Raw genomic sequence first — 20,443 nt, 5'->3', positions numbered from 1 at the left:
TGGTTCGTTCTTCCACATTACAGTGTTTTGAAAAACACCCAATCCATTCTTACTCAATCAGGAGCCAGGTACCCAACAGATCCTAATGAACAAGTCATACCTTTAAAAGTCTTCACAAATTGAATATCTAGCACATGTGTCTATTTTATTGTAAAGCGGTATGGTAGGTCTCAGTCTTTATACATCTGTCACTTATTAATAGGTATTTCTAACTTAGGAAAGATGGTCTGCCTTTTACTCCTGGTTTGGGTCGTCAGATGAGGGAATCATAAATGTCCTGCTCTTGTTTGTTATTTCTGGTTTTCCCAGTGAGTGTTGGTGTAGAATGTTCTCTCTTCACTTCTTGTTCTTTGTTTTTGTTTTTTCCTCAGATCTAGATACTGATGACGATTTAAATAGCGACGATTATGAATATGAAGACGAAGCCAAACTTGTTATATTCCCAGACCACTATGAAATAGCACTACCAAATATTGAGGAGTTACCAGCCCTGGTCAGTGAGTGTGCACGGCTGCTAGCTAGATGCGCGTGACTCTCTGTGTCAGGTGTGTGTGCGTGTGTGGTGTGTGTGCACGCTGTGGGGGTGGGGAAGGCAGGTTGAATGAGCAAAGAGGAGAAGAATGAGCACAAACATGAGCGTGTAGCTTCTTCTCTGTGAAAGAGTCTTGCAGGGTGAGGTTTTAGTAGCGTTCGGTCAGATACCCTCTGCCGCATGGTATTTCCATTGCTCTGTGGGCCTCTAAGTGTATAAACATTGGGCTGGTCTCTCCCCTGTGACCTGGCCTCCCCTGCCTCCCCACGGCAGGCTGCCCGCCACCCCTCCCCCTATACTTGGTGATCTCGTTTCTTGCCACCGTAATTCACAGTCTGTTGTGTAGATTTTCACACTGTGCCCCTGAGATGTACAGGGCCCATTGGAGAGGGGTGTTTTCTGATCAGAGGAATGGCTATATTTTTACCTCTTCTGCGTGTTAGCCTTCCACGTGAGATTTTGTTTGGGAAAAAATATAAGGATTTCTCTGCTGAAGCAACAGCAACACGATTATAAAAATAACTAAACGTTTACAAATCACAGGTCTGCGGGAGCTCCGTGGTAATGTGAGACTCCTTGAAAGTTTTGTTCCTCATGAAGGCTAAGACTACTTTCTAGGTTTTGGCGTTTAGATTTCGTGGTGAATTTTTTTTCCTTTTTCTTCCCTGCCCTTGTTTTTTTGTGGTGCAACATTCACCTTCCTGAACAGCATGAAGCTGGGGGCGGCAGGGGTGGTGTGAGGAAGCCACGTTCTGTTGTACTTGGAGCCCGTAAGGAGGCACGGAGCTCCTGCAAGGACCCCAAGCGTTTTTCCCGTTCTTTCCTTCTTTCCTATGTTGTCTCTACCACTCCATCTTCTCTCCTTTGTTCTCTTCCCTTTCTTTTCTTCCTTCCCTCTCTATGAACACCCAGGGAGCAGGGAGGTCAGGGTCCATGGAGTTTACACATGCTAGCTCGCTTCTTCCCTCCTGGCACTCCCCCAGAACAAAAGCCAGGTGTTTAGGTCTGGGAATCTTCAGGACATTGTGTGACTTTGTATCCGCGGCCACCTGCTCCCTTGCCTCTGCCAGTACAGGGAGGGAGGGGGTGTTTGTGCTTGGGGTTCCCATGTCATTAGAGACCAGGTTTCTACCATTCCACCTCTTCTGCCCCTGACCTACTTTCTACCTAAATATAAGACCATAGAAATGAAAATGTTGTGTATTTAGCTACTGTACCTCTTTCCTCTAATTACTGGATGTGACATACCCTTTTTAGTGCTAAGTGCACAGTGTTTAGCAGTGCATAGAGAATTAAATTACCTCTCCTTTCTCCAGTTCCCTGTGTTGACTCATTTGGCCGTTACCAAAGATAAAATATATGAGTGCGCCAAATGGTCTTACCTCGTCCCATTACCTGAAATTATATTCTAAATCTTGTATCTCCACGATACTGAGAGTTCTCACTGTCTGCCCTCGTTTGATGTAACTCTTACGTCTGCCGTCAGAAAAGAGATCAAGAAACACATGATGAATAAATGTCATGAGAAATGATTTTTCTCTCACTCACTTATGAAGGGAAAGTCTTTATGTGAAAAATTTAGTGAAGGAGCCTTTAAGTGTTTTTTAATTAATCCTATATTCAGAATATAATTCGAAGTGTGAATACTTTTATTTAAGTAAAAGTGAAGGGTCATAGAAATCCGAATCCCAAGAATATATGTTATAATTTTTAATATAGAGTCTTTCAGAATCAAGAAATAACGTAAACATTTTCTAAAAAGGAGAGGGAGCATTATTTGAAAGCTGGGGTGGAGAGATTGAAGGAAAAGTCTGGGTTTATCTGATGGTAGCTGATAGGATTTATTTATGTAACAGGTGCTAGTTCCTATCTTTTTGTGCTTCTGCTACATTTTTTGGTGTTTGATATTCTCGTTTGAAGCTTTGAAAGATTTTATTTATTTATTTATTTGAAAGAGAGAGAGAGAGAGCAAGTGTGTATGTGTATGTGTGTGAGAGAGAGAGAGAGAGAGCGCATGCACCAGAGTGAGCTAGAGACTAGCAGGGGGAGTGGGAAAAGAATCTCCCAACTGAGCAGGGAGCTGGAACTGGGGCTTGATCCCAGGACCCTGGGATCATGACCTGAGCCAAAGGCAAACTTTTTTTTTTTTTAAAGATTTATTTATTTATTTGACAGAGAGAGATCACAAGTAGGCAGAGAGGCAGGCAGAGAGAGAGAGAGGGAAGCAGGCTCCCCGCTGAGCAGAGAGCATGATGCGGTACTCGATCCCAGGATCCTGAGATCATGACCTGAGCCGAAGGCAGAGGCTTAACCCACTGAGCCACCCAGGTGTCCCGCAAAAAAATTTTTTTAAGCTCTTGAATAACAAAAATTATTGAGCTGAAAATCACCCAACCAGATGACTCTTCCTTCATCTTTTGAGCGTCTCAGCTCAGAAAAAATTCTGTTTCAGATAGGAACATTGTGGAGTCTACCAGAAGGTTAAACCACCTCTCAGTGATGTGAAGTTTGCAGAGACATAGCATTTGGAGCTCAGTAGGGATCTTGTAGCCTGAAATCCAGTGCCTCATTTTAGACTTCAGAAACTGCTTGTAAATATTTAGCATCCAGCTCCCTGGAGGAAAGGCCTGCTTTGTAACGTTTGATGATTTCCGTGGTGTAAATATTCTCATCGTGGCTGATTTCAGGCTAACAGGATATCTCCGGAAGCAGGGTTGAAAAGAGAGTGTGTAGCAGCACCCCATTGTATAAAATTCCCACCGGTCACATAATGTACATGTAAATAACCTCAAGAGCACACTGAAAATCGTAAGATACAGTAGAACAGGAAGAGAAGTTTTGAATGTCTGTTACTTTTTAAAAAATAAGTATTTTACCTGATTGTAAAATTGATTTTCAACAATGTCTGTGTTTCACAACCATCTTGCAGAATTTTTAAAAATTTAACCATCAGTTCTGTGAGCCAGTTTGAGTCCGTTCCAGAACACTACTGAATTTGAGGACTGTGAGGCCTGGGATGGAGCCAGGACTAGTACCAAGTTTTTTTCTCTTCGCTCAAGACAACCAATCCAGGGAAAGATAATTCATGGCCTAATTACAGGATAACAGATCCTGATCTTCAGCTGTGATCCATACGAAGGGCTGCTAAGCAGTTTCAGCTGACACTCTGAAAACACTAGGTCAGTGTTTGGTCGTGGCCTGGAAGTTTGAGGAAATTTTGTTGAGTGTCACCAACATGTTCTTCAAAGAAAAGAGAGAATATTGTATTCAAATCTTTTTTTAAAAAAAGATTTTATTTATTTATTTGACAGAGATCACAAGTAGGCAGAGAGGCAGGCAGAGAGAGAGAGAGGAGGAAGCAGGCTCCCCGCTGAGCAGAGAGCCCAATGCGGGGCTCTATCCCAGGACCCTGGGATCATGACCTGAGCCGAAGGCAGAGGCTTTAACCCACTGAGCCACCCAGGGGTCCCTATTGTATTCAAATCTTTATCAACCCTATTGTGCATCGTGGAGAAGATTCAGAGGAGGACAGAGAAGGGATTGAGACAGTCGTTGTAGCAACCAAAAGATTGTAATAACAGACCAGACTGAAAAGCTTAGGATGTGCAGCCCAAGCGCTAAGGCAGCACGGAAGGGTTCAGGTAGCTCAAACCTGGAGCATCAGGAAGGATTTGGGGTGACCTGAACCCTGTTTTCCAGAGGCATTCCTGGAAGGAAGTGGGAGATGAATTTTGATAATTGAAAAGAAAGGCTAATTGTATAAAAGTGGTTTTGGTGAGAGGTGAGTGGGACTCTCTTTTTTTTTTTTTTTTTTTTTTAAAGATTTTATTTATTTATTTCACAGAGAGAGATCACAAGTAGGCAGAGAGGCAGGCAGAGAGAGAGATAGAGGAGGAAGCAGGCTCTCCGCCGAGCAGAGAGCCCGATGCGGGACTCGATCCCAGGACCCTGAGATCACGACCCGAGCCTAAGGCAGAGGCTTAACCCACTGAGCCACCCAGGCGCCTTGGACTCTCTTTTTAAAAAGGTTTAGATATATTTATGGATGTTTGGCATGTCATGGAGTATAACCTTTTTGAGGGTGGAGACCTCTTCCTTACTCCTGATGGTGCCTTGCTCCATGTCATCCATCGGTAGTACCATGGAGAATTTTAAGCAGGAGCAGGAGAGGATCTGATATTCCCAGCAGACCAGTCTGGCTGCCATGTAGTGGAGGGGGCAGGTGTGGGGGAAAGGAACTGTGGGAGGCTGCTGTGTGGCTGTCTGGGTGAGCTGTGTTAGCGGCTGGGGCCAAACGAGTGTGACGGAAGTTGAGAAGAGAAGGTTCTAAATAGCTTCTTGGTGTAGGAGTGAGAGGAGTTGCTCAGGGGTTGGGTGGGCAGGGGAAGGAAACTGAGGGAGCAGCCCTCACTGTCTCTTAAAGAGTTCTAGGGCTACCTAGGGGAAATCACTCTGCATGAAATTCAGCTAATTGTGCGGGGGGTTAGCGAGGTAGAATACAAACCTTGGTTTAAAAACCTTTTTAAACCATCCAGTGGTTTTTCTTGTGTTGGGAGTTGGACATCCATGGCCACTATCTCCTTGTGGAATACTGTCATCACCCCCCACCTGTCATCCCTCCCAGCCTCTGGCAATCACTAATCTACTTTCTGTCTCGTTGGATTTGCCTGTTCCAGACATTGCATATAAATGGAATTATACAACATATGTACATCTTGGTGGTTGGCCTTTTTTACTTAGCATGTATTTTCAAGATTCATTCACGTTGTAGCATGGATCAGGCCTTCATTCCTTATTGCTGAATAACATTTCATTGTGGGGACATGCGACATTTTATTTATCCATTTGTCGTTAGTGGGCATCAGGGTAGTTTCTGCTTTCTGGCTATTTAAAATAATGCTTCTATGGACATTTGTGTAAGTTTTAGCATGGGCACATGTTCTCATTTTTCTTGGATATATACCTAGGAGTCGAATTGCTCAGTTTAACTATTTGTGGAACTGCCAAACTGTTTGCCAAAGTCACTGCCCCATTTTACATTCCCACCAGAATATGATTTTAAAGACAGTTAGGAATAGTTGTTACAGCATTAAGCAAATAGCAAATGTAGCGATAGGCATATGTGCTAGATTAATTGGGTTTAGGAGAAAGCAGAGAATTTGCACCCCCTTCCCCTGTGGTCAGTTGGTGCCAAGCTGGACATCACAGATTTGCTCATGATCTCGACTGATCTGGCCAGAGACACCTAGGCATGCCGCTGTCCAAGGTCACATTTGCACCAGATTAAGAAATGGAGCCATGCTGCTTGCATTCCATTCAAATGCCCTTGACCACATGCCATTGTGTGATGAGTTGAGGATATTGGATATCTGGGTGTATATTTGTTAGAGGAAAACACTCAGTTGGGTAAATCCTAGGCATTTCTGTAGCTAATTTCAGTCTTGTAAATCCTTCACCGAATACTTTTCACTGTGCTTGCTAAGAAATAGTTAAATCTGACTCCTGTGCTTGGCTTTACAAACTGGATTGAGTTCCTTGCTATCTTCTATCCTTGTCAATACTGCACACTCCAGGTTAGGAACAAAACTGAGCTGGATTCATGGAGAAAGTCCTGGAATCTGCTAACTGGGATCTTGCTCTTATGGTCACTGCTGTCTGAATTTTTTTGGATCAGGCTGTATTTATTAATAAACTTTTAAATTTGCTTTCTAGAAGTTGCTTTCCTCTCAGGCTGTTTTTACACATAACATCTGGGTTTGTATTACAGGTGACAATTGCTTGTGATGCGGTTCTCAGCTCAAAATCTCCATATAGGAAGCAGGACCCAGACACATGGGAAAATGAATTGCCAGTATCCAAATATGCCAATAATCTTACCCAGTTGGACAATGGAGTCAGGATTCCTCCAAGGTGAGTGTCAGATAGCGAAATGGAACTTTACCCCTTAAAACTGGCCAAAGGAATATTTATGCTTCTACCCCTTCTCTGAACCGGCAGTTATGTATCTTTTTACCAGATGCTGCTGATTAAAACTAAGCTCAAAATTCTTTCTAAAAAGATCTGTACCTTTGTAGAGGCTGAGCATGGCCAGTCCATACCGCTGAGCTCATTCCCCACCCCTTGGCTCTCAGCAGCAAGCACCTGCTTGAAGGTGCTCTTTGCTTGAGGGCTTTCTCTGCCTGCTGAGACCAGGTAGGCCTGTGCATGGGACAGTGAGAAATGCCATGGAGTTAATGCTCCCTCCTGTCCTCCTGGAACAGCCCTCAACCAGTGACTGGTGTGGATGGATGAATATCCTGGACCCTGACTCCTCGAGCGGCGGTCTCCTGGAGCTCCCCAACTATACGGAGTCCAAGTTTCCCATGGTGGTCATCTGCTTGTTGACATACCTGGACTGGCTTCCTGCCCTTTCCAGTCTTCCTTCCCTCCATTTCTTCCTGGGATCACCTCCTATACGAGCCATTTACATTCAGACCTTTGTTTCAGAGTCCGCTTCTAGGGGAACTCAACATTTTTTTTTTTTTTTAAAGATTTTATTTAGTTATTTGACAGACAAAGATCACAAGTAGGCAGAGAGAGGAGGGGAAGCAGGCTCCCTGCTGAGCAGAGAGCCCGATGCGGGGCTTGATCCCAGGACCCTGGGATCATGACCTGAGCCGAAGGCAGAGGCTTTAACCCACTGAGCCACCCAGGCGCCCCTGGGGGAACCCAACATTTACATTTGTGACAACATTTGGTTGTCACCCTTGTGGCTGGAATGCTCTTTGGGCGTATTAGCATCTCCTGTTAGGTCTGTTGTGTGGACAGAGGCAGGTGCTCTAGTCTTGTGGAACCCTGACTGTGCTCTCTTCACATTCTGTATGGTCATAGGGGAAGGCGGGCTACTTCTGGGCCTCAGTTTCTCCCTTTGACAGTGGGGCTGGGGATACTGATTCTGAAGGGTGTTAAATAGAATTAGATGATCAAACTTCTGTAGGGTACTTGGCATGTACCTGACATTAAACTTCAGTGAAGTTGACATTTTTTCTACTTCGTTCAGATCTGCTGTGTAGTAGGATTTTGTTTAAATGGGTTTTACTAGGTGTGGTTAATGCTTTAGAACTTTATGTGTTTATGCAAATGGGATCCTGCATGTTTTTGACTTATTTGAGCTCCACTGTCCCTCATGTAGGAATTTGAAGGAAACAACCTCACCTCCTGGCTGCAGGTTCTGTGTTTTTTTAAAAAATATTACTTATTTGGTCATTTTTTTTAAGAAAGATTAGAGAGAGGCAGAGGGAGAAAAAGGCTCCCCAATGAGCTGGGGGCTTGATGTGGGCTCCATCCCAGGACTCTGGGATCATGACCTGAGCTGAAGGCAGACGCCTAGCCAACTGAGCCACCCAGGCACCCCACTGAGTCAGTTTTTGAAAGTAGAAGAGCCTCGTGGAGGCAGGCAGTGTACTGATTGGTCCTGCTGGTCTGAAGGGGCGACACTAACATTCTGAAGGGTGAAGAGGGGGAAGGAAGCAGCGGTTTCCATTGTCCTACTCACCGCTTCCTGCAACCCCCAGCTCGAGACCGTCTGTTTTCTTGAATGTTAGTTTTCTTTCTTTTTTTTTTTTTAAACCTGAGGTTTTTTTTTTTTTTAAGATTTTTTTTTTTTTTTTTTTTTTTAAGATTTTATTTATTTATTTGAGAGAGAGACAGTGAGAGAGAGCATGAACAAGGAGAAGGTCAGAGGGAGAAGCAGACTCCCCATGGAGCTGGGAGCCCGATGCGGGACTCGATCCCAGGACTCCGGGATCATGACCTGAGCCGAAGGCAGTCGTCCAACCAACTGAGCCACCCAGGCGTCCCTTTTTTTAAGATTTTATTTATTTATTTGACACAGAGAGATCACAAGTAGGCAGAGAGGCAGGCAGAGAGAGAGGAGGAAGCAGACTCCCTGCTGAGCAGAGAGCCCTGTGTGGGGCTCGATCTTAGGCCCTGAGATTATGACCTGAGCCAAAGGCAGAGGCTTTAACCCACTGAGCCACCCAGGCGCCCCTTGGATGTTAGTTTTCTAGCTATACCTCGCGTTCCAGTGATCCTAACTGCTCTTCCCTGACCTTTCAGTGGTTGGAAGTGTGCCAGGTGTGACCTGCGGGAAAACCTCTGGTTGAATCTGACCGATGGCTCCGTGCTGTGTGGGAAGTGGTTCTTTGACAGCTCTGGAGGCAACGGCCATGCGTTGGAGCATTACAGAGACATGGGCTACCCTCTGGCCGTGAAGCTGGGAACCATCACTCCTGATGGGGCAGGTGAGTGCCTTTACTGGCTTTGGGAACTTGCGGTGGCTCCTCTTAACTGAAATGGTGCCTTCATTCCTGGTTGGAGGGTGTAGGCTCTGGATGCAGCTCAGGTCTGAATCCTGATTCTGCCTCCTACTGGCAAGTCTTCAAATCCTTCTCAGCCTCATGTTCCTCATCTGGAGGATGATTGTGGTAGCTCCCTCACAGGTCTGTTGATGCACCAAAAGCATTTAGCCCAGTGCGCACAGTAAGGCCTTAATAGGAGTAGTTGCTACTGTTACCTGTTTTTACTGTCTTTCTGTATATCTCTTGGCTAAGAGGACAGAGGGGTAGGAACCAGGACTTGTGAAGTGAGCAGGGATAATCAAGTCCAGCATTAAAACAGTAGAGGGAAGCCCTAGAATTCATGATGGGAGTTAGCATCATTTTAGAAATGGAGTCATAAAGGAGGGGGATTTTAAAGGATATTGTGTGTCAGAGTCCTTGACAGTGGCTGGTGGCCAAGGGCTAGACTTGGTTCCTACTTGTATTGCCAGCTTCAGAATTTGTTCTTTTTCTTTATGTTCTCACACCATATGCTCTCAAATGTTAACTTTTGGCCTTGTTTGCACCATTCTTTCCATCTACCATTTTGTGATGGAAAAGGGAAATAATACCAGGATCAATAATGAGAAACTTAAATGCTGAGCAAGGGCCATAAGAATCCATCATCTAAGCATCATTGAAAACATTTATCAAGTAAGTATAGATCTACACCAACATCTAGGTCAGTCTTCTTCATCTTTCCAAGTTTTAGTCTCTATTTTTTCTTTATTCTAAGGTCAGATGTTTTTTTAGGAGACGTACCAAGACATTCGTCTTTTCTTCTGTTCTCTTTCTCGGACTGAATTAGCCTGCTTCAGAGTTAATTGGCTAGGATATTTTCTCTAACGATGGCACACTTCTTGTCTACCATGCCTTTCCACCAAACTGGTTTTGTTTTTCGTCTATTTTGTATTTGAGGGCTGACCGTTTGGCCACGTAAAGATTCTTTTGACTCACATTTTGGATAATCTTCCTGCTTCCGGAGTTAGTGGGCTGATTTTGAGCTCCTTAGAGATAAGTAGCTGCAAGAGGATAACCCTCCGCACAGTCCAGGGTGAATCCTATGAGTACCAACATCGGAGGAGGAAAGTCGGGACGCGCCGCTGGGCTGAGGGTTACGGCAGGTTGCTTACAGGTTGTTATGTTGAATGCTGTACCAGGCAGCCATCCTAACCAAGGCTACAGAGGGAAGGGTTTGTAATATAGGAGTTCTAGTGGGTAACATTGTGGGGGGGGAATCATTTGAATGTGTGTGTGTGTTTTAAGATTTATTCATTTAGAGAGAGAGAGGGAGCGTGTACGCATGTGTTTGTGACCATGCGGTTGTGGGGTGCGAGGTGAGGTGCAGGCAGAGGGAGAAGGAGAGAGAATCCCAAGCAGACTCCACCCTGAGTATGGAACCAGACGCAGGGCTTGATCTCATGACCCTGAGATCACAACCTGAGCAGAAACCAAGAGTCAGATGCCTGACTGCGCTACCCAGGTGGCCTGCATGTATCTCCTTTCTGTGTTGGTTTTTGTAGTGATTTGATAAGACCAGTTATTAGAAGCCCAGTTCCCAGAACAACCTAAGACTACCATTATTTGTATACATGGCTTGGTTTTAAAATTTTGGTTGTTTGAAGGCAGAGCTATGTCTCACTCATCTTTGGGTTCCATATAAAATCTAACGCGTGGTAGGCATGAATACTTTTGTTAAATAAACTGACTGGTACATATTTAAATAATTAGATTATATTTAAATGTACGCAAATAATAAAGGCAAGGGTTAATTCTGTTCACTACATGTCTTTAATTTTCCAGAAGCTTTCTTTCGAGCATGAAACTAATTTTCAAACTATGATTTAGACTTTTTTCTTTTTTTCATCTAAAGTTTTTTCCTTTCAGCTCGAGGAAGGAACATGTTATTTTTGCCCCTTGATTACACAAGGAGCAGATATTCAGTGTAACATATTAAGAAAACAGAAAAATTTAGAGACATAAATAAAAATCACCAGTCATATCATTTGTCAAATCACTTCTCACAATTTGGATATTTCCTTTCAGTTTTGTTTTCTGATTTAGGGCCTTGATCAATTCTTATACAACCACCCAGACTACCCCTGCCCCACATTTTTACAAAAGTGGAATCATGCTGTGTAAAGTTCTATTCCTTGTTTTCTTCTACTTAACATTAAATATACATGCATATATATATTTTCCATGTTATTAAATACTCTTTAGTATCCCATGATAGTTCCATAAATCATTTAATTTTTCTCCTGTTAGTTGTTAGAATTTTTTTGCTATTCTGATGATCATCCTTGTATATATGGAACTCTTTGGATGTTTGTCTGACAATATATTTAAGATCAATTTTTATGAACAAAGGGTTGCACCTTTTAAATTTTCAGTTGCCAGATGAACCATGAGGGACTATGGACTTTAGGAAACAAACAGAAGGTTTTAGAGGAGAGGGGAGTGGGGGGATGGGTTAGCCTGGTGATAGGTATTAAGGGGGGCATGGATTGCATGGAGCACTGGGTGTTATACACAAACAATGAATCATGGAACACTACATCAGAAACTAATAATGTACTGTATGGTGACTAACATAGCACAATAAAAAAATAAATTTTCAGTTGCTGAATTTCTCTTTTAAGGAGTTACAGTAATTTACATTCCCATTAACAGTGTATGAGAATACCCATTTCAGCAAATCTTTGACAACTTTGGGTATTTATTTATTTATTTATTTATTTATTTTTTTATTAAATTTTATTTTTTATAAACATATAATATATTTTTATCCCCAGGGGTACAGGTCTGTGAATCGCCAGGTTTACACACTTCACAGCACTCACCATAGCACATACCCTCCCCAATGTCCATAACCCCACCCCCCCTCCAAACCTCCCTCCCCCCATCAACCCTCAAACCCTCGCTAATCTGGTATCTTGTTTTCATTTGCTTTACCAGTGAGACTGAACATTTTTCATAATACTTTAGGCCAATTTGTACTTCTATTTTTGAGTTTCTTAGGTTGATTTTCTAGTAGGCTTATGTGTAGGCGTTCCTTCTTGGTTTAAAAAAAAACTCTTTAGCTGCTAAGGATATTAATTCATTATCTGCTATAGTTAAGGGTTTTTTTTTTTTTTTTGGTTTGTTTTGCTTGTTTGTTTGTAGAGGAGGGAGAACTTTTCCTTATATAATTGAGATTTTTGAATAAATATTCCTGTTTTGATCATAGAAGGTGTAAAACAAACAGCAATGTAGATCATCTAGCCTGTGATGAGGGTTCTTGAATTCATTCACCTGAAATAATTTTCACTTTTTGAAGAAAGATCCGGATTTGATTTCTGCTTGACTTGTGCAGAGTTGGTTTTAATGATTATTTTCAGTCTAATTATCATATTAGTTTATGGGATACATCAATTTTATGTTACTTTTTAAAAGTCTGTTTAATAGATGGCTAGCTACAACTCATTTGTTTTAAAGCCAAATAAGTTTATGAAAACGTGCCTATAGTTTCCCTTAATGTCTGAGGATGAGCCTTGTGGAGATTGAGGCACAGGAGCGCAGGGTGCCCTCTGTCCAGGGGCGGGTGGCCACCTCCTGGTGAAGATACCATTGCCAACGGTCTCATTTCCATATTTGCTCGGCTTACGGAGGCTAATTCAACTTGCAAGAGAGAAAGTGTTTATTTTTTAGGTTATAGTGAGAACCACAACTGCCTGTAAGTGGGATGTTGATGTTGGCTTGACCAGTACATTCCTTTCCTGCAGGGAGCTGACTTATATTTAGAGTACCGCTTAGTGAACATGGAATCCAAGCAGGTTGTGGACTCAACTGTTTAATGGTAATGTGATCTGATCATCCCGGTTTCCTTATCCCCAGTAAAGATATACCTGTTTGGTGAGGACCTCCTACTTACCTTGAGGTTGCAACTTAGAATCGGTTCTTCCAAGGAGTCTGGACCATCTAGGCGAGGCCATGGTGGTGGCCTGGGTCATAAAAATGGCCCCCATATCAAATTCCATTTCGGGTCTCCATGAGCACAGTGACAAACAAACCGAGAAACAGATCGTGAGACAAACAAATAAAAACTTTCCTCTGTGGGAGGAGACATTGATTTGGCAAAAGCAAGGATGAGGTTCTTGGTAGGAAGGGAGTGAGGAGGGACAGAGATAGGAGAGGGTGTTTTGCTCTTCTGTTGTGAAACTAGGTTACCTAAGAAGAAGCCTAAGTGCCTTGGTGATTGCAGGAGAAGCTTCTGGAGATGCCCACAGAATCAGTGAACCTGCCTGGCCCCAGGGGCCCCTGTACCAGCTCAGTAGCATCTTACGGTGCTCTTTCTTGAGTCCACTTCACATTTTTTTTTTCTGTGACTACATGTCATTTTTAAGTTCTTCATCCTTGCCAAATTTGAGGATCACAGTTCATTTTTAGATTTCTTGTATGCTACTCATTCAACTGTTGTCATTGGGGTAAAAAAATAACTGTGTGTCTGACCAAATCATGTCACATCTTTGGAGCAGTTAATGACTGGAGGGAGGAAACATTAATTTCTCAATATGGCATGAGTCTAACAAATTAAGAATTATAGAGTGTTGTGTGGTTTTCACTTATTTCAAAATCCTAGGCCAATGCCAATTGTTCAGCTCTGGCAACTTTGTTATTTTCTAATGAATCTCAAATAATTAGAGGCTTAAAGTCTTAAGTCTTCAAAACTATTTCAATTGTTAATAATAACCAAAGTTAAAGTGCCTAGGGAATGTCATTTTCACATTCAGTCAGTATCTGAGTGGTATTTTTCTTGTCACTTGCCATAGATTAAAAAATATTATTTATGTATTTCTTTCAAGTTATTAAAGATTTTTGTTGGTGGTTTTAGCATTTAAACTTTTTCTTAATTTATTAAGAATTTCTTAGGAAATTCTTAAGTTTTTCTTAATTGGGCTGGGGATTTTGTCTTTTGTTTTTGCTTTTGAGAGCACTGAATTATACTAAAGAAAGACTATGAAGGAAGGCTGCTCATCTACAAGTTAAAATGGGCCCCTGGAGCAAGAGGGACAGCCAAGAAAGCTATACAACATCTAATCTTTTAATAATAGAAAGACTAACTTCCTTTGGTGGCAGTGAGTCTCCACATATCTCCACATATCCACATATTTGGGTCAGAAGATCACCATAGGTTGTTTGTGTATTTTTTTTTCCTCCTGGTGCTATTCCAAAGAGGAGGAAAATCATTGGACAATCTATCTTTTAGTGTCCTAAAGAATGCTATTTTTTTCTTTTTAAAAATTTACTTACTTATTTTATTTTTAAAAAATATTTTATTTATTTAGTTGGGAGAGAGTGAGAGAGAGAGAGAGCAGGAGCAGGGGGAGGGGCAGAGGGAGAGGGAGAAACAGATTCTGCACTGAGCAGGGAGCCTGATGCAGGACTTGATCCAGGGACTCCAGGATAATGACCTGAGCTGAAGGTAGACATTTAACTGACTTAGCCATCCAGGTGCCCTTATTTACTTATTCTAGAGAGAGAGAGAAAGAGAACATAAGTGGGAGGGGCAGAGGAAGAGAGAATTTCAAGCAGACTTCACACCCAGCGTGGAGCCCAACCTGGGGCCCAGTCCCACCACCGAAGATCATGACCTCAGCCAAAACCAAGGATGGGACACTCAACTGACTGAGACACCCAGGAACCCCTGCTATCTAGAAAATAGAAAATATCTATTTTCCCTGTAATAGATTTTGCTTTTCCAATTTAGGAGTAAAGAAATTGGGGTTTTTGACTCTCCCTTCCAATTAAGGGCTTGGAATGGTGCTTCATCAAGTCTCTGAGTCTTCTGAGAGAGCTAAAGAAATAGTCTGGTGTAGAAGAAAAAGGACTGGGTGAGGGGCCCGGATACCTAAGTTCTGGGCCACCTGTGGGGTTTGAGGCAAATGACTGAACCTTGTGAGCCTCTTTTCCTCATCTGCAAAATGGGCCTGAAGATATCTGTCCCCTCCCCCACACTGCACTACTGTGTAAGGACATACAAGGTGATGGACTCCATAGCTTCTGCGGGGATTTGCCAAGAAGGCCAAGATGCCAATCCCTCAGGCCCTGGGACTGGTGGGCCAGGAACCGCCCGAGTTACCCTGCTGGGCCATGTGCACCCTCATTTGCTGTGTGTGCTACGGGGTGGACACATTTGGTACGTACTGAACAGTCTTCACTGAGTCCACTGGGGCGGACACTAGTGTTGGAAAGAAGGGATGAAGGGGCAGGTGGGAGGTGGGAGCTGGCGAGCTGACAGGTCTGAGGCTGTGGAGGATTCCACAGGCAGAATTTTGTTTTGTCTTGGACCTAACACCTCACTCCAGCTATTCAGGTGCTCCTGAGGGCCTCTGTGTCTCCTCTGTCCCCTCACAGGCTCTCCCTTCCACGGTAGGTGGTGCCACTCTCTCCTCCCCCACCCTTCCCTCCTCCTGCACTGTTGTTATGTCAGTGTGGTTTTGGTTATAAAATCAATTGTTAGGCATGGACACTGGTCTAATTTCAATTATTTTAACTTTAGACACTGCTTTCTCTCTCTCTCTTTTTTTTTTGTTTTAGAAAACCTTTAAAAAATTAACTTTCTAAAAGTAAAAAATTGATATATGGGTATAATTACAAAATAGACCTATTAATTATGTTTGTTGTTGATCATCTGTCTTTTCTCCAGCTGAGTGTAACTCACAGGAGGTTTCTGTTGGCTTTATTCACCGAAGTACCCCAAGCCCGGTGCACAGTGAGAGCTCAATAGATACATGTTGAATATTGAAGGACTTGATTAAAGATCTCGTTCCTTGTTTTCTCTTCACCTTGTAGATGTTTATTCTTTTCAAGAAGAGGAACCTGTTTTGGATCCTCATTTGGCCAAGCACTTAGCGCATTTTGGAATCGATATGCTTCATATGCATGGGGTAAGGAGGTCTACTTTGTCTGTATTCCTACCTTGCTGGGAGGGAACCCTTTAGTTTCTTTAATATGTAATTGCTGTAACAGGAATCTTACTTTTATAGGTTTCAGGTTTTAATGTTTGCCTTCACTTCTTGAATTTAATTAATTAGCATTTTCTTTTGGCTACCAGCCTAAATTTTTTTTTATGTTATAATAAAAATGGCACCTCGTCAAAAGTACCATTTGTTTTAGTTGGAGTTTACTTCTGAAATTTCTGTCTGTTTTGATGGAGAGTTGCATGAATCACTCCTTGTTCACTGAAGCGAGAAGGTACTGGAAAATGACCTTTAAAATTAGCTGTGACCGACATCACTTTAATTAATTTCAGGAGGGGAAGCTGAGCTCGGGGGTGGAAAGAAGAAGCCAACATGTTGTCGTTGATGGGGAGAGCTTTGCTTCATTTGATATTGTGTTTTCAAGCTGGTATCATGACTGTGTAACGCCCGTTCCTGTGAGGAGCTGCTGCGGTGTGCGTGCTGTGCTCGGGCCCTCCCCTCCCAGCCCTTCTCCCTCTCCTCGGGCTCTCCTCCCCTCTGTCTCCTCATTCTCACTCATGTCCCCCTTTAATTTATGTTCTCTGCTCCTCTTTAAACCTTCCTCCTATTTCAAGGCACTTCCAAGGCACATGATTTTCCTTCATTTTCCTGTCCATTGACCTTGCCTTTCTGTTTGCTGGATTGCACTGTATTTTTCCTTGAAATTACTAGCTTCTTTCCGTTCCTGTTTGTCTTTCTTCCTCCTATCTTCTTTCCTCTCAGTCTCTTTTCCCTTTCATTTTTAAATCTTTAAAGAGTGTGTGTGTGTGTATTTACTGTGGAAAGGCATACGTAATATAAAGTTTGCCAATTTAACGATTTTTTAAAAAGATTTTATTTATTTATTTGACAGACAGAGATCACAAGCAGGCAGAGAGGCAGGCAGAGAGAGAGGAGGAAGCAGGCTCCCTGCTGAGCAGAAAGCCTGATGTGGGGCTCGATCCCACAACCCTGAGATCATGACCTGAGCCGAAAGCAGATGCTTTAACTCACTGAGCCACCCAGGCGCCCCGCCAATTTAACTATTTTTAAGTGTGCAATCTGTGGCATTAAATACATTGACAGTTTTGTGCACCATCACTACATCAATCTCTTTAACTAAATGATTTTTCTGCTTAGCTTGGGGAACAAAGGGGCAGGAATATCCATTGCTGTTAGAAATAATTCTTGGGATGTGAGCTTTGGGTGATAATTATACAACTAAAGTTGGTTTCCTTCAATGACTTTGTCCCAGACAGAGAACGGGCTTCGGGACAATGACATCAAGCCACGGGTCAGCGAGTGGGAAGTGATCCAGGAGACCGGGACAAAGCTGAAGCCCATGTATGGCCCTGGGTACACGGGTCTCAAGAACCTGGGCAACAGCTGCTACCTGAGTTCTGTCATGCAGGCCATCTTCAGCATCCCAGAATTCCAGAGAGCGTAAGTGTCCCCCTGCTACGGACCTGGGCACACAGCGCTGCCCTTGCCCATCACAGTGTGTGCCGGGGAAGCCTGTCTTCAGCTGTAGGACATGTCACCATAACTGCGTGGTGTGGCTTCTTGCACTGAAGCTGGGTGAGAACTTGTTGTCAGTTGTTACAGGAATCAGGTGACATATCCGAAAGCAATTTGAAAGGGGCTGTCCCAGAGAAGTGGGCTCTGTTAATTTTGACATAGGTACATAATCTGGGGTACAAATTCAGAGTTTGTACAGCAGGTGCCTGCAGGTGTCCAGTAGTAGAGGTCATTGTTAACTACTAGTGTGGTGTGGTTCTCTTCTAGGGCTTTGTCACAATAATCCCTTTTCTGTTGGTTTATAGGTAATCAATTATGGAAATTGGTTATATGATTACATTATATGAATGTATTTGTTCAACGAATTGTTTTTTGGGTGCCTTTTACATGTCATATGCTATTCTAGTGCTGGAGATGCTGTAATTTAGAAAATGTATCTGCCTTCATTGAGATTATACTCCAGTATATAATCTCTAGAGAGATAATAAACAAGGAGATAAGTTATAAAATTGCAAGTACTGATGCATGCCAAGAAGAAAGTCAGCCAGGGTCAGGTGTTGGGGATTTAGGAGAGGTGGGGAGGTGCCTTTTAAACAGACCTGAGATGGAGCAAAGGTCTGTGGAGAGAACATTCTGGGAAAGAGATAGCAGATGGCATGACCTTGAAGCAGGTGTGAGCTTGGCACGTCCTGGCAAAGAAGGGCACGTGGCTGGGGCCCTGTAGGCTAGGGAGAGGGATGGGAATGAGGTCAGATAAGTGGGCAGAGCTGGGTGCATGAAGTGCCAGGGAAAGGGATCTGCTTCTGGATTCTTCTCTCTAGAGCTTTCACGCTCAGAGAGTCAAAGCCTGAAGATGGAAAGATGAACAGCATAAAGCAGAGGGTGTGCAATAGGAAATGAACTTAAGAAGTGAAAGAAATGAGATGAGAGACGGGTGGTGGAAGTTGGCACTGCTCTGTCAAAGAAGCTGGTCAGAAGGCAGCGGCTGGGGCCTGCTCAAGGAAGCATGGACAGGGCAGAGTGTTTCAAAGCAGGGGTTTGGAGCCAGGCTGCCTGGGTGCACTCTGGGTTTCATCACTCCTTTCCTGAGTAACTTTGGAAGCATCCTGATTTCTCATCTCTCTAATGGGTAACTATACCCATGCCTTCCTTGTATGGTTGTAACGAAAACCCAACCAGGTTATACAGAGAGCCCCCAACAAGTGGTATTTGTCACTGCTATTATCATCGTTCATTTTGATAGGATTGACATAATTCCTAGCCTTACCATTTTTTAAAAAAAATTATTTGACAGAAAGAGAGAGAGAGAGACACAGACAGAGAGAGCATAAGCAGGCAGAGTGACGGACAGAGGGAGAGGGAGAAGCAGACTCCCCACAGAGCACAGAGCCCGACATGGGGCTCAATCCCAGGAGCCTGGGATCATGACCCGAACTGAAGGGAAATGCTTAACGACAGAGCCACCCAGGTGCTCCTTACCATTTGTTTTTGAAATGGTAATTGTGATGGCATAAACTGGTGGCTCTTGACCCTGGCTACATGTTATAATAACTTGGGGGACTTTGAAAAGATGGCAAATTCCAGGCCTCAGTCTCAGGCAGTGTTGTTTGAACATCTGGGGGTGGCTCTGGCTTTGGTATTTTCTGGAAAAACTCTATAAGTGATTCTAACATGCACCCAGGGTTGAGACCCACTGCTAGAAGCACGGGCATTTTAGGGAGGCCCATGAATATGGCTGCAGAGGTAGGATCTCAGAAAAAGTTTTCTGTGAATGGATGAAAGGCAAAAAGTTCTTCACTAGGGTGGCACTTATTTTGTTTCTGTTCTTTCAGTTTTTATGTTTTGACTCTCCCTTCTCATTTTCTAGGTATGTAGGAAATCTTCCAAGAATATTTGACTACTCTCCTTTAGATCCAACACAGGACTTCAACACACAGATGTAAGTACTGATTGAAAAGTATCTAAAAGTATTTTAGGAAAATACCCAGTGATTGAGCATAATGGTTATTGCTGGGTTGCAGAATTAAAGGCAGTTCTCTCTCTTTTAAAAAATTTTCCTGTAATAAAAGTGTTCTAAAATGAGCATGTGCTACTTTTGTAAGAAGAAATACATTAATAGTTATTTATAAAGTACCTAGGATGGTTTGAAATGGCATCATTTATCGAGAAAAATCAAATAAATAAGTTATTTTTGAGTCATCAAGCTAAAATGTTCCACCTAAAAGCATTCATAGGTAATGCTAATGTCTTTATGGGGAAACAACAATGACCTTTTTGTTTTTCTTTCTCCCTCCTGTGCAGGACTAAGTTAGGACATGGCCTTCTCTCGGGCCAGTATTCAAAACCTCCAGTGAAATCTGAGCTCATTGAACAGGTGATGAAGGAGGAACACAAGGTATGTGTCCCAGTGTTTGCCGTGTTGAGATGCAGGTAGGAGGAGCCTTTGCCAGCTAGAATGTGGATTTCCTATGATTTGGCACATGGTGGCTATAAATTTAGCAAGCTGTCAGTATAACTGTTTTATTTTGGAGTCTAGGGTGTCTGTGTGCTCTTAAAACTGATGGTAAGAAATAGCTAGGGTTGGTGTTTCTAGTGACAGTTGCTTTATGAATTATAAGTGAGTGTCATCATAAACGGTTTTCAGAACACTGTTCTTCGTAACATAGAGCTGAGATGGGAGGAAGAAGCCTTATACAAATAGAAACATTTTCTCCTTGGTAACATAATCTTGGCCCTTATAATATCTGTCTCCTCCTAAGCCTCGACTTTGTTTGCTAGGATTTTTCCAGAAGCTGGTTGTTAATAAACAGCACACACATTCCTATTCTTCCCCTTTCTCCACCCTACTCCCACTGAGGAGCTGAGGATTCTGAATTTCTGGAGAGGTCTGGGCAGTCCCCATTTTTGGTAAGCTCCCAGGGGGTTTGTCAACACACTCAGGTATGAGAAACTCAGTTGGCCACTCAGTCACTGTTTATGATAGGATAACTGAAAGAGGTACTCCGTCTTCTAATAGCCAGACTTGCATTTCCATGTGCCTGCAAATAGGCTACTGA

General features: G+C 43.0%; 1 protein-coding gene across 1 annotated transcript in view; it reads left to right on the top strand.

Moving 5' to 3' along the window:
* LOC111148271 (ubiquitin specific peptidase 13) overlaps positions 1–20,443 on the top strand; it is a 107,651-nt gene that overhangs the window by 39,553 nt on the left and 47,655 nt on the right. The window contains exons 4-10 of the mRNA XM_022504743.1: positions 372–493; positions 6,300–6,442; positions 8,630–8,814; positions 15,724–15,818; positions 17,125–17,312; positions 19,255–19,326; positions 19,689–19,782. Coding sequence (XP_022360451.1) covers positions 372–493; positions 6,300–6,442; positions 8,630–8,814; positions 15,724–15,818; positions 17,125–17,312; positions 19,255–19,326; positions 19,689–19,782 — 899 coding nt within the window. The remainder of the gene's footprint in view (positions 1–371; positions 494–6,299; positions 6,443–8,629; positions 8,815–15,723; positions 15,819–17,124; positions 17,313–19,254; positions 19,327–19,688; positions 19,783–20,443) is intronic.

The sequence above is a fragment of the Enhydra lutris genome, unplaced genomic scaffold, assembly GCF_002288905.1.
Source record: "Enhydra lutris kenyoni isolate GAN:26980312 unplaced genomic scaffold, ASM228890v2 scaffoldscaffold2, whole genome shotgun sequence".
In the NCBI taxonomy this organism is placed as follows: Eukaryota; Metazoa; Chordata; class Mammalia; order Carnivora; family Mustelidae; genus Enhydra; species Enhydra lutris.
This window is presented reverse-complemented; position numbering and strand designations above follow the sequence as displayed.